The sequence below is a fragment of the Neoarius graeffei genome, chromosome 1 (assembly GCF_027579695.1).
Source record: "Neoarius graeffei isolate fNeoGra1 chromosome 1, fNeoGra1.pri, whole genome shotgun sequence".
Lineage (NCBI taxonomy): Eukaryota > Metazoa > Chordata > Actinopteri > Siluriformes > Ariidae > Neoarius > Neoarius graeffei.
Genome location: NC_083569.1, coordinates 113,580,392 through 113,597,399, shown reverse-complemented (window position 1 = coordinate 113,597,399; position 17,008 = coordinate 113,580,392). Strand labels below are relative to the sequence as shown.

General features: G+C 43.1%; 1 protein-coding gene across 1 annotated transcript in view; it reads right to left on the bottom strand.

Moving 5' to 3' along the window:
- Window positions 1-12,947, bottom strand: part of LOC132885959 (B-cell receptor CD22-like) — a 163,643-nt gene extending 150,696 nt beyond the window's left edge. The window contains exons 1-2 of the mRNA XM_060920490.1: window positions 12,928-12,947; window positions 8,415-8,479 (exon numbers count right to left, since the gene is read on the bottom strand). Coding sequence (XP_060776473.1) covers window positions 8,415-8,479; window positions 12,928-12,947 — 85 coding nt within the window. The remainder of the gene's footprint in view (window positions 1-8,414; window positions 8,480-12,927) is intronic.
- Window positions 12,948-17,008: the final 4,061 nt, after the last annotated feature.

The following is a 17,008-nucleotide window of genomic DNA, read 5'->3' as shown; positions in this document are numbered from 1 at the left end:
GCTGCAGTTTTTCCCTCTTTTATATACGGTACAGTCTATGGTTTTTCCCGATAAAAATAACTAAAGTTAGGATATTAAAAAAGCACCAACGTAATGGTACTATAACATTTATCAACTGACGTCAACATAGTAGAACATGGTTTTTTTGTCTGTAAAACTTTTGGCGGCGACAGTGAAGTAACGTTCCATTAGTGAATGAATGCTGTGCATTGAGAATGAGAGGGAGAGGCTGATGAATGGGAGAAACGCCCCAGAATAGTTTTTTAAAACACGTTTACTGACAGAAGCGCCAGAGGTCTTTGAGAGCACCAGCTTGAGAATACAAAGAGACATCGCTGGCAGTTTTCTTTCTTTTCTTTTTTTGCCAAGAAGCTAGTTAGCACAGCTAGTAGCATGGCTGTGCTGTGCAGTGTGAAGCCCACAGCAACTTCGTGATGTGCGGACCGATACTTTTGATACCAAATGTGTCCGTTTTAGTATCGATACTCATAACAAATTGTCTATGTTTTCACCAGTCTGCACTAATTTGGGTTAACAACTTTTTTTTCATCACAGTAGACAGTTATTTCACTAGTTATAGGACCTATTTTCCGCAACTGAGGCAACTAAAGTTGTATACTGTAAATGTGCCCATCCATGTGCATGCGTGCGACTGAATTCAAGTGACTGCCACTACTGCACACTGCATGGCATCATTTTCTGTTGACGAATGTTAAAACATCCCAATATATGAGTGTAATGTACTGTTCTTGCAACAGTATTTACAGAACAGAATTTATAATCTTTTTTTAATAACTGTCATGTGATCTGCTACTTATGTCAACTGTACCTTTTTAAAAAGTTTATTCCTCAATCACATGCACACAGCACAGCTCACTGCAGGGTTTTTGTGTGTGTGTGTGTGGGGGGGGGGGTATTATTTTACTCAGGATTCATGTTTTTGTAGTTAAATGAAAGAATCGATTGTTCATTACAAGTTCTACTTGCAAATAAATCTGTCATGTGTTAATTGTTTTATTTAGCTATACAAAACAATGTTCATTTACGCTTGTTCATGATACAGTTTATTTCTTATTAAGTCTTATTAAAATATTTTTCTATCTATCAACAGGAAGCAAATCAGAACAGAATATTATTCTCATCATTCAGGCAAGTAGAAAATAATGTATGCATGATATAAAATTGTTTTGTTATTTTCCCTTATTCATCCATCATAACGTAATATTAAAATTCTGGCTGAATATTTTAGACCATTGTTTTAATACTACAAATTGCATCTCTTCATTTTCAGGGTGCCCTTTGGAGGAGCCAGTGGGCTTTGTGGACAGTTGGAGTATATTGTATATAATAGTGTATATTGGATGCAGTGTATACTATGTAATACTGTCTGCTTGTTCTTTTTATGTCAGTCATGCCAATGTTAAATTTATGGCTGCCCCATAAAGGATTGGGCAATTCAATCCACAATGGTAGTGGACTTACTTTGATGGTTCTTGTTTGTTAAACTGTTTAAAATGAAAAAATAAACAGTTTAATTGCATTGTAATTTAGTTGTGTGATATGTGATAAAGATAAAATGCATAGAGTATTGGTTAAATTATTTGGTAAGATTTATCAAAAGGATAATGACAATGATTGCCTAATTTTAATGAGGAATGTAACGTAATGCAACCAAGTAAATTAAAATGTCAAGCACAAGAAAATAATTAAAATCTACTAAATTACTTCATAACAGCAAATAATACAGATATATAAAATTTACTTAAAATTTTGAGGAAAATGATGTTCCTGCCTATGAAAAACAAGTAGACTTTACTTAATTTGTTTAAATAAATATAACTGACTCCTCCTAGAACTGCCACCTTATTGTGGTGGAGGGGTTTGTGTGCTTGAATGATCCTAGGAGCTATGTTGTCGGGGGCATTATGCCCCTGTTAGGGTCTCCCAAGGCAGACAGGTCCTAGGTGACAGGCCAGACCAAGAGCAGTTCACCAAAACCCTTATGGAGAACAATCGATCAAGGACCATGACATCGCCCGGTATGGCACAGCCGGGGGCCCACCCTGGAGCCAGGCCCGGGGTTGGGGCTCGTATGCGAGCGCTTGGTGGCCGGGCCTTTGCCCACGGGGCCCGGCCGGGCTCAGTCCAAAGCAGTGATGTGGGCCCGACCTCCTGTGGGTTCACCACCCACAGAGGTAGCCGTAGGGGGCCGGTGTAGTGTGGATTGGGCGGCAGTCAAAGGCAGGGACCTCGATGACCTGATCCCCGAACACAGCGGCTAGCTGTTGGGACATGGAATGTCACTTCGCTGGGGGGGAAAGAGCCTGAGCTTGAGCGGGAGGTTGAGAGGTACCGGCTAGAGATAGTCGGGCTAACTTCCACACACAGCTTGGGTTCTGGAACCCAGCTCCTCAAGATGGACTGGACTCTCCACTTCTCTGGAGTCACCCATGGTGAGCGGTGGTGGGCTGGTGTGGGCTTGCTTATAGCTCCCCAGCTCAGCCGCCATGCGTTGGAGTTTACCCCAGTGAACGAGAGGGTCGCCTCTCTGCGCCTTCGGATTGGGGAGAGGGCTCTTGCTGTTGTTTGTGCCTACGGGACGAATAGCAGTATAGAGTATCCGGCCTTCTTGGAGTCCCTGGGAGAGGTACTGAGAGGTGCTCAGACTGGGGACTCCATTGTTCTACTGGGGGACTTCAACGCTCATGTGGGCGATGACAGTGACACCTGGAGGGGCGTGGTTGGGAGGAACGGCCTCCCCGATCTGAACCCGAGTAGTGTTTTGTTATTGGACTTCTGTGCTAGTCGCGGTTTGTCCATAACAAACACCATGTTTGAGCATAGGGGTGTCCATAAGTGCACGTGGCACCAGGACACCTTAGGTCGGAGGTCGATGATCGACTTTGTTGTCATTTCATCTGATCTCCGGCCCTATGTCTTGGACACTCGGGTGAAGCGAGGGGCTGACCTGTCAACTGATCACCACCTGGTGGTGAGTTGGATCCGCTGGCGGAGGAGGAAGCCGGACAGACCTGGCAGGCCCAAAAGTATGATGAGGGTCTGCTGGGAATGTCTGGCCGAGCACTCTGATGATGATGATGATGATGCCTTTTATTGTCACTAGTCACATGTACCAGCGAAATTAGCCATCAACCTGTCCGTACATATACAACATACAATTGACATAGGGTAGACAGGACAGGAAGACAGGGATGAAGATAAAAAGGAAACACAACATGAGGAGAGATAAGGAAAAAAGAACACCCCCCACTATGCTCCTGTCAGGAGTACAGTGTGGGAACATTTAAAAAACCTTTGCACATAAGCACACAACAACACAAGTACACTTTAAACACAGGACTTGAGGGGGGGAATCAGGGGTAGGGGGGAAGGGGGGGAAGGGGGATGGGGGAGGGGAGGAGGTAATCCAGCACAAGCAAGCAGCCGTCCGCTCCTGCAGCCATTAAGGTGCTGGTCACGCACCCACTTGTCACACTGGGGGTAAAAATGGTGACCGCGGAAAGTTAGAGAAGGAATGCGAGAGTGGCTCCCGGCAGTGACCTTCAGGGGGAAATGTTGTCTCAGCAACGGCCTGAACCGAGGCCGGTGCTGTCTCAGGGAGCCGAATGTCGATAAGATATAAATTGTTTGGTCTTTCCAGATGCAGTCTTTGCATGTCCACACTGCTCATCCATATCTGTCCATTCCGTCCATTCTATTCAAATTCAAATTGATCTCCAAAAAACATATTCCTTGCAAAGCTGAAAGCTGCTCCGAGATAACAACCATTTTGTGGTTAAAGTTCTGAATGTCCACAGTCCAAGTGCCAACAGCTTTGCCCACCACTCCAATCATATCAGGCAGCTTTGTGGGGCTTTGAACAGCTGTCACTGTTGTCTGATTTACTCGATATACCAGGGCAATGCCTAATCCAATCAGCAAAAGTCCTGTAATCATGGTTCCGAATAGGTAGATATCTTCAATGTCCTCCACAGAAAGAATCGCCAGGCACATGACTCACCACCGCTCCCATGCATCCATCATGTAACCAGCTGCAAACGTTCCAGCAGGACAGACGGGTTCCCCCGAACCCAGGCTTCTTGTCGAGAAAACTGTGTCAATTTCGTTAGGAGACCAGTTTATCAATTCCATGCTTTTTTTAGTTTAGAAAGTAATGAGGAGGTCTTTAACTCCCACCTCTGGGAGAGCTTCTCCCAGCTTCCGAGGGAGGCGGGGGACATTGAGTCTGAGTGGACCATGTTCTCTACCTCCATTGTAGATGCAGCTATTCGGAGCTGTGGCTGCAAGGTCTCCAGTGCCTGTCGTGGCGGCAATCCCCGAACCCGGTGGTGGACACCGGAAGTAAGGGATGCCGTCAAGCTGAAGAAGGAGTCCTATCAGGCCATGTTGACCTCCGGGATTCCAGAGGCAGCTGACAGGTATCGGCAGGCCAGGCGTGCCGCAGCTCAGGCAGTTGCGGAGGCAAAAACTCAGAACTGGGAGGAGTTCAGGGAGGCCATGGAGAAGGACTATCGGTCGGCCTCGAAGAAATTCTGGCAAACCGTCCGGCGCCTCAGGAGGGGGAAGCAGTACTCTGCCAACACTGTTTACAGTCGGGGTGGGGAGCTGTTGACCTCGACTGGGGACATTGTCGGGCGGTGGAAGGAATACTTTGAGGATCTCCTCAATCCCACCGTCATGTCTTCCATTGAGGAGGTGGAGGCTGATGACCCAGAGGTGGACTCATCCATTACCCAAGCTGAAGTCACTGAGGTGGTTTGCAAGCTCCTTGGTGGCAAGGCACCAGGGGTGGATGAGATCTGCCCTGAGTATCTCATGTCTCTGGATGTTGTGGGGCTGTCTTGGCTGATACGCCTCTGCAACATCTCGTGGCAGTTGGGGACAGTGCCTCTGGAGTGGCAGACTGTGGTGGTAGTCCCTCTTTTTAAGAAAGGGGACCGGAGAGTGTGCTCCAATTATAGGGGAATCACACTTCTCAGCCTCCCAGGGAAGGTTTACTCCAGGGTACTGGAGAGGAGAATTTGGCCAATAGTCAAACCTCGGATCCAGGAGGAACAATGCGGTTTTCGTCCTGGTCGCGGAACACTGGACCAGCTCTATACCCTTCATAGGGTGCTCAAGGGTTCATGGGAGTTTGCCCAACTAGTCCACATGTGCTTTGTGGATCTGGAGAAGGCATTCAACCATGTCCCTCATGGTATTCTGTGGGGGGTGCTTCGGGAGTATGGGGTTCGGGGCACTTTGTTAAGGGCTGTCCAGTCCCTGTACGAATGAAGCAGGAGTCTGGTTCGCATTGCCGGCAGTAAGTCAGACATGTTCCCAGTGCATGTTGGACTCCGGCAGGGCTGCCCTTTGTCACCGGTTCTGTTCATAATTTTTATGGTCAGAATTTCTAGGTGCAGCCAGGGTCCGGAAGGAATCCTGTTTGGGAACCACAGGATTTCATCTCTGCTTTTTGCGGATGATGATGTCCTGTTGGCTTCTTCAATCCAGGACCTTCAGCATGCACTGGGGCAGTTTGCAGCCGAGTGTGAAGCGGCTGGGATGAGAATCAGCACCTCCAAGTCCAAGGCCATGGCTCTCGACTGGAAAAGGGTGGCTTGCCCTCTCCAGGTTGGTGGAGAAGTCCTGCCTCAAGTGAAGGAGTTTAAGTATCTTGGGATCTTGTTCACGAGTGAGGGAAGGATAGAGCGTGAGGTCGACAAGCGGATCGGTGCAGCCTCCGCAGTGATGCGGTCGCTTTACCGGTCCGTCGTGGTGAAGAAGGAGCTGAGCCAAAAGGCGAAGCTCTTGATTTACCGGTCAATCTATGTTCCGACTCTCACCTATGGTCATAAGCTTTGGGTAATGACCGAAAGAATAAGATCGCAGATACAAGCGGCCGAAATGAATTTCCTTCGCAGGGTGGCTAGGTGCTCCCTTAGAGATAGGGTGAGAAACACAGTCACTCGGGAGGAGCTCGGAGTAGAGCCACTGCTCCTCCAGATCGAGAGGAATCAGCTGAGGTGGCTCGGGCATCTCTTTCGGATGCCTCCAGGACGCCTCCCTGGGGAGGTGTTCCAGGCATGTCCCCCTGGGAGGAGGCCCCGGGGAAGACCCAGGACACACTGGAGGGACTATGTCTCTCGGCTGGTCTGGGAACGCCTCAGTGTTCTTCCCGAGGAGCTGGCCAAGGTGTCTGGGGAAAGGGAAGTTTGGGCTTCCATGCTCAGACTGCTGCCTCCGCTACCCAGCCCCGGATAAATGGATGAAGACGAGACAAGACGAGACGATATAACTGAAAACTTAGATGTAATTAAGTAAATGTTACTTAATATCTTCACAACTGTTATGTTTTATGGTAAGTAAAATTTACTTAATACTGGCAAGTGAGTGTTACTTGGTGTTGCAGCATTAAATTTTACTTAAATAATTTGTGTGCAAATACTTACAATATATTTTTTAAGTAAATCTTATGAGTTATTTTTTTCAGTGAATGACAAAATGAGGAGCAGAGATGGCACAAAAAGACAGCACATGGCTTTGGTCACCAAACTCTACCAGTATTCACACTGTAAAAAAAGAATAGTCGAGAATACTTGAAATTTCAAGGCAACAGTCTGCATTAAGAATTTCATGTTTTGCCAACGATGTATGCCCATGATAATCCAAACTATGATAACACTGTTATCTTTATTAAGAATTCTTAATTAAGTCAATTTTCAATTCCTCATTCTGCCAACATAGATTTCTCTTTTTGCTGAACAGTGCCATTCACAGTAGTACAAAAAGGCAATTGAGGTTCTCACAATTTTTGGGGGGGCTTTTTTTACCTTTATTTGGATAGGACAGTGTAGAGACAGGAAATGAGCGGGAGAGAGATCAGGAAATGACCTCAGGTCGGAATCAAACCCGGGTCCCCGGACTTATGGTATGGCGCCTTATCCACCTGAGCCACGACAACATGATCTTCAACCGGAGAGAGAACCACATTGCCCAGTCCTTGCATTTGGGAGAGGAAACCCCGTGTCTTGGTCATTAAGAGCATGTGCTGAATAAACACCTGTGGCAATTATGTATTTTCAATTCAGATTATTCACTATTGCATATTTATACATCATTGAGGTGCACCCTATCAGTTTGATGTGGATTTTTCTGTTCGTTAATAATTATTCATATTTTCTTGTCCATTCAATTGTGAATATGGAATTACTTGAACAAAGCATAAGTCTATTTTTTAGAATTATCCACATCAAGAAAAATCCACATCAAACTGATAGGGTGCACCTCAATGATGTGTAAATATACAATAGTGAATAATCTGAATTGAAAATACATAATTGTCACAGGTGTTTATTCAGCGCATGCTCTGAATGACCAAGACACGTGGTTTCCTCTCCCAAATGCAAGGGCTGGGCAATGTGGTTCTCTCTCCAGTTGAAGTTCATGTTGTCGTGGCTCAGGTGGATAAGGCGCCATACCATAAATCCGGGGGCCTGGGTTAGATTCTGACCTGAGGTCATTTCCTGAGCGCTCTCTTTCCTGCTCATTTCCTGTCTCTACACTGTCCTATCCAAATAAAGGTGAAAAAAGCCCCCCCAAAAATTGTGATAACCTCAATTGCCTTTTTGTACTACTGTGAATGCCACTGTTCAGCAAAAAGAGAAATCTATGTTGGCAGAATGAGGAATTGAAAATTGACTTAATTAAGAATTCTTAATAAAGATAACAGTGTTATCATAGTTTGGATTATCATGGGCACATTGTTGGCAAAACATAAAATTATTAATGCAGACTGTTGCCTTGAAATTTCAAGTATTCTCAACTATTCTTTTTTACAGTGCAGGGCTCTTTAACTGCCTTATACAGATTAATAAATGTTGAATGAATCTCATCTTCCATTCGCACCACCATATCATACTCTATTTAACCCAAACCCATTGTTAATTTTCCTCACCAGTGATCCATAGAGGCTGTGGATTGCTGTACTGTGTGTGAAAGGCTGGTTCTCCTCTCTCTCCTCTGCACATATAAACTCCTGTGTGTTTCAGAGCAGCAGGACTGAGAGTGTATTTGCCTCCAGATCCTCTGCTGCTGTCTGTGGAGCTCCTCTCAGACATGTTATAGCCACGACTATTTGTTATTTGAGTTAATCCGGATCTGTAGGGAACAGTTGTGTACCAGCTGAATTTCCAGTCTGTAGAGGAGCCTGTAACCTCAAAGCTTTGAGTCACTGAGTCTCCTTCAGCCAGCCAGCTCTGTGGAGATACACTCAGTACTGGCGGTGGTCTCTCTGTTAAACAGGAAACATAAAACTAGGGTTTATTTTCTGAGATTTATTTAATACACAGTGAGAAGTTTTTCATGTCTGTCTAATTATAAATTTTTTTTTTGAAATCACCTTCCACACTCACCGGATACAGTCAGTGTAACAGCATCACTGAAATGTGAGGAGCATAAGCCTCCTCTCTCTGCTCCTCTACAGGTGTAGTTACCGTGATGTGACCAGTTCCATTTTGTGTGAATGTGATTAAAGTGATTTGTCAGCAGTTATGGTTTCTTACAGAAACAATTTATTTTACAAAGCCCTGGTTACAGAGTCACAGAGTAACTACAAAAGACCAAATACAAAGCCAGGAAATGCTATCAATAATAAATAATTACACCAAGATGTTAGATGAGTGGAACTATCTATCTGAGGTGAAGTGATATTTAGAACTAAACAATAATTTGGAAGAATTTGCAAAAGTTGAAATGAAATATTCTGATTCAGATTGCATCTTGGGCCAGGTACAGAGGTACTATTTTTATTTAAAACACATTAAACCCATGTTTCCATTCCAGTGAATTTGTGTTTAACTCTCATTATCTTTTGTATCATAGTTTACGAAAATTGCTTTATTCAACAAAATAAATATGACTTTACAGCATTTGATGGAGTTCAGATGTTTAGTTCAAAACATTATATTATAATTTTATATATCCAACCCCAAATCAAGTTCAGAAATGGAAAATGCAAATAAAAAAACAAAATCAGTGATTTCTAAATTTACTTTGACTTGTATTTCATTGCAAACAGAATGAACCCAAGATATTTCATGTTTTGTTGGTCAACTTCATTTAATTTGTTAATATACATCCATTCCTGTGTTTCAGGCCTGCAACACATTCCAAAAAAGTTGGGACAAGGCAATTTAGGGCAAGTAATAAGGTAAAACAATTCAATAATGATGTGATTTGAAAAAAGTGATGTCAACAGGTGACTGTAATCATGATTTGGGACAAAACTAGTATCCAGGAAAGGCCTACTCTTTGAGGAGCAAAGATGGGCTGAGGATCTCCAGTTTGTCAAGAAATGTGTGAGAAAATGACTAAAAAGTTTCAAAACAATGCTCCTCAAAGAAAGACAGGAAGGGATTTTGATATTTCACTCTCTGTGGTGCATATCATCATTAAATGAGTCAATGAATCTGGAGGAATTTTGGTGCGTAAAGCATTTATTATTGTTTTCAGTTTTAATTTCAATTTCAACATACCGTCCCAAAATTTTCTGACTTGGGTTTGTATTAATTACTGTGTATTTACAGCTAGAGCATACATCCATTATCTGTAGCCACTTATCCTGTCCTACAGGGTTGCAGGCAAGCTGGAGCCTATCCCAGCTGACTATGGGTGAGAGGCGGGGTGCACCCTGGACAAGTTGCCAGATCATCGCAGGGCTAACACATAGACACAGACAACCATTCACACTCACGGTCAATTTAGAGCCACCAATTAGCCTAACCTGCATGTCTTTGGACTGTGGGGGAAACCGGAGCACCCGGAGAACACCCACGCGGACACTGGGAGAACATGCAAACTCCACACAAAGACCGTCGCCGGCCACTGGCCTTGAACACAGGACCTTCTTGCTGTGAGGTGACAGTGCGAACCACTACACCACCGTGTCGCCCTACAGCTAGAGTATTTATAAGTTATTTATTGTCCAATCGATGTTGTATTTACACTGTAATCAAGTGAAGATGATTTCTTACATTTCTCATATTTGAGACTTCTAGTTTCAGACACACTGTATTATACTGTACATGTACACTTAAGGAATAAATCACACCAATATGATAAATAATTAGTGATGAGGTGCGTGATGGTGGAGTTACTGTTACTACAGGTAAGGGCTCAAGCCTAATCTGAACACCCGCGATCTCCAATCCCTCAGACAGCACTGCATCAAGAACTGCCATTCATCTATAGCTGATAGAACCACATGGGCTTGGGATTACTTTGGCAAACCTTTGTCAAGCTACAATACAGAGTTACATTCACAAATACCAGTTAAAATTTCACTGCCCAAAAAGGAAGCCTTATGTTAACTGTGTCCAGAAGGGCTGTCGACTTCTCTGGGCTCAAAGGTGTCTGGGATGGACCATCACACAGTGGAAACGTGTATTGTGGTCAGACGAATCAGTCTTCCAGGTCTTTTTTGGAAGAAATGGAGACTGTGTGCTCTGGACCATCCAGATTGTTACCAGGAACAAGTCCAAAAGACAGGGTGTGTCATGGTTGTGTCAGTGCCCTTGGCAAAGGTAACTTACACTTCTGTGATTGAGCATTAATGCTGAAAAGTACACTGAGATTTTGGAGCAACATCTGCTGCCTTCAAGACGACATCTTTTCCAGGGAGATTTCAACAAAACAATGCAAAACCACATTCTGCTCACATTACAAAGGCGTGGCGATGGAAGAAGAGGGTGTGTCCCCTCTGTCCCCAATAGAGAATGTGTGGAGAATTTAGAAGTGGAAAGTATGACAGTGACAACCCTGTACTGTTGCACACCTTAAGACCTGTTTGCAGGAAGAATGGAACAAAATAACACCTGAAACACTTCATTACTTGGTGTCTTCCATCCATAAACAACTTGTAAGTGATGAGAGAATGAATGGCAACATTACAAAGTGGTAAATGCTTTACTGTCCCAAATTTTTGGACATGTGTTCCATGAATCAAAATTTAAATAAGTGTTTATTTTGAGGAAAAACAAACAATAATAATAAATGTGCTTTTGTTATGTTTCAAGTGCAATGCAGGTCAAAATTATTTACAAATTATTGTTTTCAGTTTTAATTTCAATTTCAACATACCGTCCCAAAATTTTCTGACTTGGGTTTGTATTAATTTCTGTGTATTTACAGCTAGAGCATACATCCATTATCTGTAGCCACTTATCCTGTCCTACAGGGTTGCAGGCAAGCTGGAGCCTATCCCAGCTGACTATGGGCGAGAGGCGGGGTGCACCCTGGACAAGTCACCAGATCATTGCAGGGCTAACACATAGACACAGACAACCATTCACACTCACGGTCAATTTAGAGCCACCAATTAGCCTAACCTGCATGTCTTTGGACTGTGGGGGAAACCGGAGCACCCGGAAAACACCCACGCGGACACTGGGAGAACATGCAAACTCCACACAAAGGCCGTCGCCGGCCGCTGGGCTCGAACACAGGACCTTCTTGCTGTGAGGCGACAGTGCGAACCACTACACCACCGTGCCGCCCTACAGCTAGAGTATTTATAAGTTATTTATTGTCCAATCGATGTTGTATTTACACTGTAATCAAGTGAAGATAATTTCTTACATTTCTCATATTTAAGACTTCTAGTTTCAGACACAGTGTATTATACTGTACATGTACACTTAAGGAATAAATCACACCAATATGATAAATAATTAATGATGAGGTGGCGTGATGGTGGAGTTACTGTTAATACAGGTGATTATTTCCTGATAACATCATGTACCGAAGTGTTTCATTCTTCCGATACTTAAGCAATTTGCCAGTGATGATCATTTCTAATTTTTTATTGAACAACATCACACTTTTTATCCATTTGTAGTTACCATTTAATGTTGTGGAGCATCGACAAAACAAGTGTGGTGTCCCTGTTATCACATGCGTTATATTGCAGCTATAAACAGGCATTTCCTCACCAGCCTTGATTTCTCCCTCTCTCTTATTTAGGTAATAAGGCTAGGGTTGCCACCATTCAGAAATAAAAATAAGGGACGCCCACCACGGCTCCTTGGGGCCATGACCACCACGGGCACGACTCCCATGGGGTGGGGTGCCCGCAGCAGTGGTATGTTTTATTTTGTAGGTGTTTTTAGTAAAGGGATGATCAAGAAAGCAATTACTCATACTTAAAGCTTGAAATGCTTTATTGCCAATGCTGTAAAAATTTATAATGTACAAGTTGGCAACAATGAACTTTTAAAATATAATCTAAATATATTGAGAACTTAATATCACTGTAAATGTAAGTGCATAACTGTTCTTGGTGTAGGGACTCTCTTTGTGAACCTTGGGGACATTTTTACTTAGAGAGGAAAAAAGAGAACAAAAAACAACTAAAACACAACAAACATGTATTGCAAGGCTGACACTTGCACGACTTTTGGCCACGATTTTGTCGTGGCAAGTCGTGCCATTTTGGGGCACGAACTGGGAGGCTCCCACACTGTTCACAACTAGTTCACGCATAGTTCACGACGAGTTCACGAATGCGTGCCGGTCCACATTCACGAACTGGCACGACGAGTTCATGCATAGTTTGCGCATAGTTTACGCACTTCCCGCATTGGCACGACGAGTTTGCGCAATTCGGACGGCGTCGTGCCAACTTGGGCACCCCATATAAAAAGGGGGCCTCCCCAACCCCTGGTCATTTTTGAATTGGCTGTGGAAGAGACAACATGCTGAATACCAGAGACACAATCATTGCAGAGAAGAGAAGATGCCTATACCTGGCAGCTGCTCTAGCCATTGTTGAAGAGCAGCAGAAAAGGCTGGAAGAGGCAGAAGAGCAAGAAAAAGCAACCCCACTTCGAAGAAAGACACAAAGGAAAGTGTGCGCGCACTTCCACGCACTGGCACGCATCCTCCCGCATCGTCCCAACGAGTTCACAACAAGATCACGAACAGTTTGCGCATAGTTCACGACCCGGTCGCGAAATTTTGTCGTGACCAAAATTTTGAACATTTCAAAATTTTCGTCCCGACATGGCACGCAGTCACGACAGGTTTACGCACACTTCACGCCAGTTTACGACTAGTTTGCGCACTGGCACGACTCGAGTCGTGCCAATGCGTGCCACGGAATCGTGCAAGTGTCAGCCTTGCATTAGTCTGCTTATTCAAGAATGCAGAAAATAAGAAAGTGCAAAACATTACTCCTTCCCTCAACAGTCCTGAGTTCATCAGGAACTGTTGTGTTTCTCTTGTCTGTGGAGTAGACCAGATTTAAACAGTCAACAGATTTCCCTCACTTCTTTTTCCAAGTGTACTTCTTGTTACTCCTTGCTGCACTGAGTAACTCTTTGTCTTTCAAAGCGCTGTTGTAAAACTCTGAACAGGACTGCTCAAAGTTTAGAGTGATCAGGAGCTCACTCCTTATGAGTGCAGCAGACATTTTCAAAAGGCCCGGGTTTTTTGAGCAGCGCCGGTGTGTGTTGTCTGTCTCTAGGCAACCGTGACAGCACCACACGCAGTGACGCAGGCAGCCAGGCACAGACGCACAGAGCGTGACACAGAGAGGAGGGGTTTGTGTCCTGGGTGGATCCCGCAACGGAGTATTTCCTGTTTTATTTTGTTCATTATTGTTAGATTTAGTGTTGATATGTGTGAGACAGACATGTGTATTGGACAGAGGTGGGACAAAGTCACTAATGTGCAAGTCACAAGTAAGTCTCAAGTCCTACCACTCAAGTCCGAGTCAAGTCACAAGTCAAGGCACTTTTGACCAAGTCAAGTCCAAGACCTACCCAAGCCAAGTCGAGTCCAAGTCCAAGTCTCATTTTTTTCCAAGTCCCTAACAAGTCACCATTTATTCTACAGGCAATCAACACATTTTTGATCACAAATGTATTACCTCTCCACACTGCAGTGTATGTCCTCCTTTGCCAGTCACCTTGGATAAAAATGTCTGCTAAATGTAATGTAATGTCAGTGATTCATAGAGTCAGCACAAGTAACTACAGTACATCCATTCTTTTCCATTTTAAAATGTTTTAGAGCTTGTGCCCCAAGACAATCAAAGAATCTCAGAGGAGACAATGATTAGTTAGTCAACGTTAGTAAAGCATCCTAAATTTTCAGTGAGTTTAGTTTGAGTGAGTCAGTGTACATCTGAGGCTAAGGGTGTGAGAATGAGTGAAAGTATGACCATTTCCTTAAATTTTTTTATTGGAAAATTAGTGAGAAATTAAAACAAAATTCTAAACAAAACTAGTACTGGTACAGTGTAACAAAAATCATTTTCTTTTCATTTCATTCATGTCATTTTTCACATAAAAATGCTTTTCATGTGCATTTTAAGACATGAAACTCAAAGTCCAAGCTAACAGATGATCTGTGTACTTTTAGAATCAAAGAATGGTTTTCCTTCTGAAGTTAGGCACTGTCCCAACATACAACATGACATGCCTTTAAAACAATACAACGTGACTTGAGTACGTTTGTGTGTGTGAGAGAGACCAACTAACTGACAAAAAATTCCGGAAATATCTGTTCTCCACTACTGAGAGAGGGATGTTGCATCCAATGACCAAATCTGTTAGTATTGAATTTGTGATGGCTTTTTGTTGTGGGTGGGTAGCATTGTACTGTGTATCTTTTGCAGTAAGGAATCCAGAAATGGACGGCTGCTCTGTCTCACTTGGGATGATCTTGTTCTTCAGATATTCTGCAAATCTAAACAAGAAAAAAAAAGTAAAATTAGTAGGCCTACTTGTTTTCTGTTTTTAATCATGTAGACATTAACATGTTTTTATCATTTTCAATATCAAAGTCTGAGTTAATTTAATCTGAACATATTTGTTTATATACAGTATAATGTTTAATACAAGCCAGCCAGGATGTTCCCTTAAGCAGTTTAGCTAGACCACAATGCATTCACTAAACACTCGCTAAAATACCGGTAGCCTCAGTAAACACAGAACGTTGTGACGATGTAGCCAGAATCAGAGTCCTCTAGGGCTCTGGCCAGAATGTGAGAATGAAGCCCTGGCAACATTCTAGAGAGCCATATAATAAAGTAGAATAAACAATTGTTGTGAATTTCAGAATGTTCAGCGGAATCCTCCAGATCCAAGTTGCGTGCTTTTGGCGAATTTGGTTTCTCGCCAGAGACTAATAAATGCACTGGTAAAGCCACGCTATGTAGAGGCATTGTGTGCCCTGTCGTTTGGGTAAGACTGTGGGATAATGCTTCGCGTCGGAGTAGGCTACACTCCAATCTGTCGGGATGTACTGCGCTATAAAACGTCAGCTGAGCTTACATTTTACATAGCCCAAATGGCCCATTATTCACATTGCCTACATGACACCAGAGAGAGGAAGAGAATAGAATTGAATGTCTCTGATGACACGTAATCCCAGCACTAATAACACACATCGCACAGCGTCCACGACTTGGTGCAGTACATAGCAAACAGTTAAACGCCTGGTTTAACTTGCATTACTAGTCATCTCGTCTCAGTGGTTTAAATGCCTTTCATGACAAGCACTGACTTTCCCATTGCAAAGAGCGAACTTCTGTTTTACATACTTAGTTTGCAGCCTGGGTAACTGTTTATTTGATTCACGTTTTATCCTTTGCTGTCCGGTTCTTATCATAAGTCTGTGTCGTTCTGACCAGAGCCTTTATAACAATCTTGTAAACGTTCTCTGCTCTGACCAAATCACCACCTTCTGGCTATGCCTTCCCAATGTGTGTTAACTGGTAGCCTAGCCCACATAATCTAACACTAGACTGAACACAAAAGCAATCCAATAAAAAATCTACTTCACTATTTTATATTCAGCAAAGCAAAACAAATCCTTGACAGCGTTAATATATTAACACATTCCACTTCTAGCCACCAACTAGCCTGTACAGATTCTTGCTAGCTGTAGCCTAGCTTTGTTACTTACTTGTCCTTATGCAGCCTCAGGTGACGAATGAAGTTTGATGTGGTTGACTGGCTGTCCGAAATTGTGGCTCCACATGTTCTGCACGTTGCAATGCGTTTGCCATCTGTATTGGAGTATTCTTTAAATCCAAAGGAAATTACGCGGGGAATCATGTTTTTATCCATCCGTTCATCATTCAGCGTCATCAATGTTCAGCGTCCTCATTGCCCATCACCGTTTGGTTTTTCATTTGAGCCAGTTGAAGTGCTTGAGTGACACCTAGTGCTAGTGGATTGAGCTGCCGTAGCCTAGGACAAGGAGCTACACCGCATTCAAATAATGAGTGTACTTGGATTCAAAATTGAGGGGGGGTAAAAAAAGAATATTTATACCTGATACGCCAAGTCATTGCAAGCTAAAACTGTATAGTCCAAGTCAAGTCTCGAGTCAACAGCGTGCAAGTCCGAGTCGAGTTGCAAGTCATTCCTCATCTAGGGATTTCAAGTCTCAAGTCATCAAAATGGTGACTCGAGTCTGACTCGAGTCCAAGTCACATGACTTGAGTCCACATGTCTGGTGTTTATATAGGCTTAAATTCTGTTACTGAAAGTGCGTTATGTTTACAGTGAAGGACTGTGTGCACTTTACATTATTTTTTTTTTACTTAATACAAGAAATTAATGGATGCCAACATTTTTGCCAAAATGGTATTTTATTTTCCATTGTTTAGGCAGCTTCAGCATCATACTGTGAGATTCTGTTCAAATTGTTTTTCTTCTTCTATGAAGCCTGAGCCAATTATTTTATTAGTTTATAATGTTTCATTTAGTCTTCAGGAGAGACTGCCTGCACACAGTACTAGTATTAATAGTTTTTTTTTCTTACATGAGAGCTGAGGCATTTATATTATATTTTAAGGTAACTTCATGTTGTGCTGTGAAATAAAGGACGATTCCGTATTTTACGGAATTTAGGGTGGCAACCCTAAATAAGGCAAAAAAAAAAAAAAGCAGCTTGTCCTATTACAGATAAACTGCAAAGCATGAACTCCTCTGTCCTT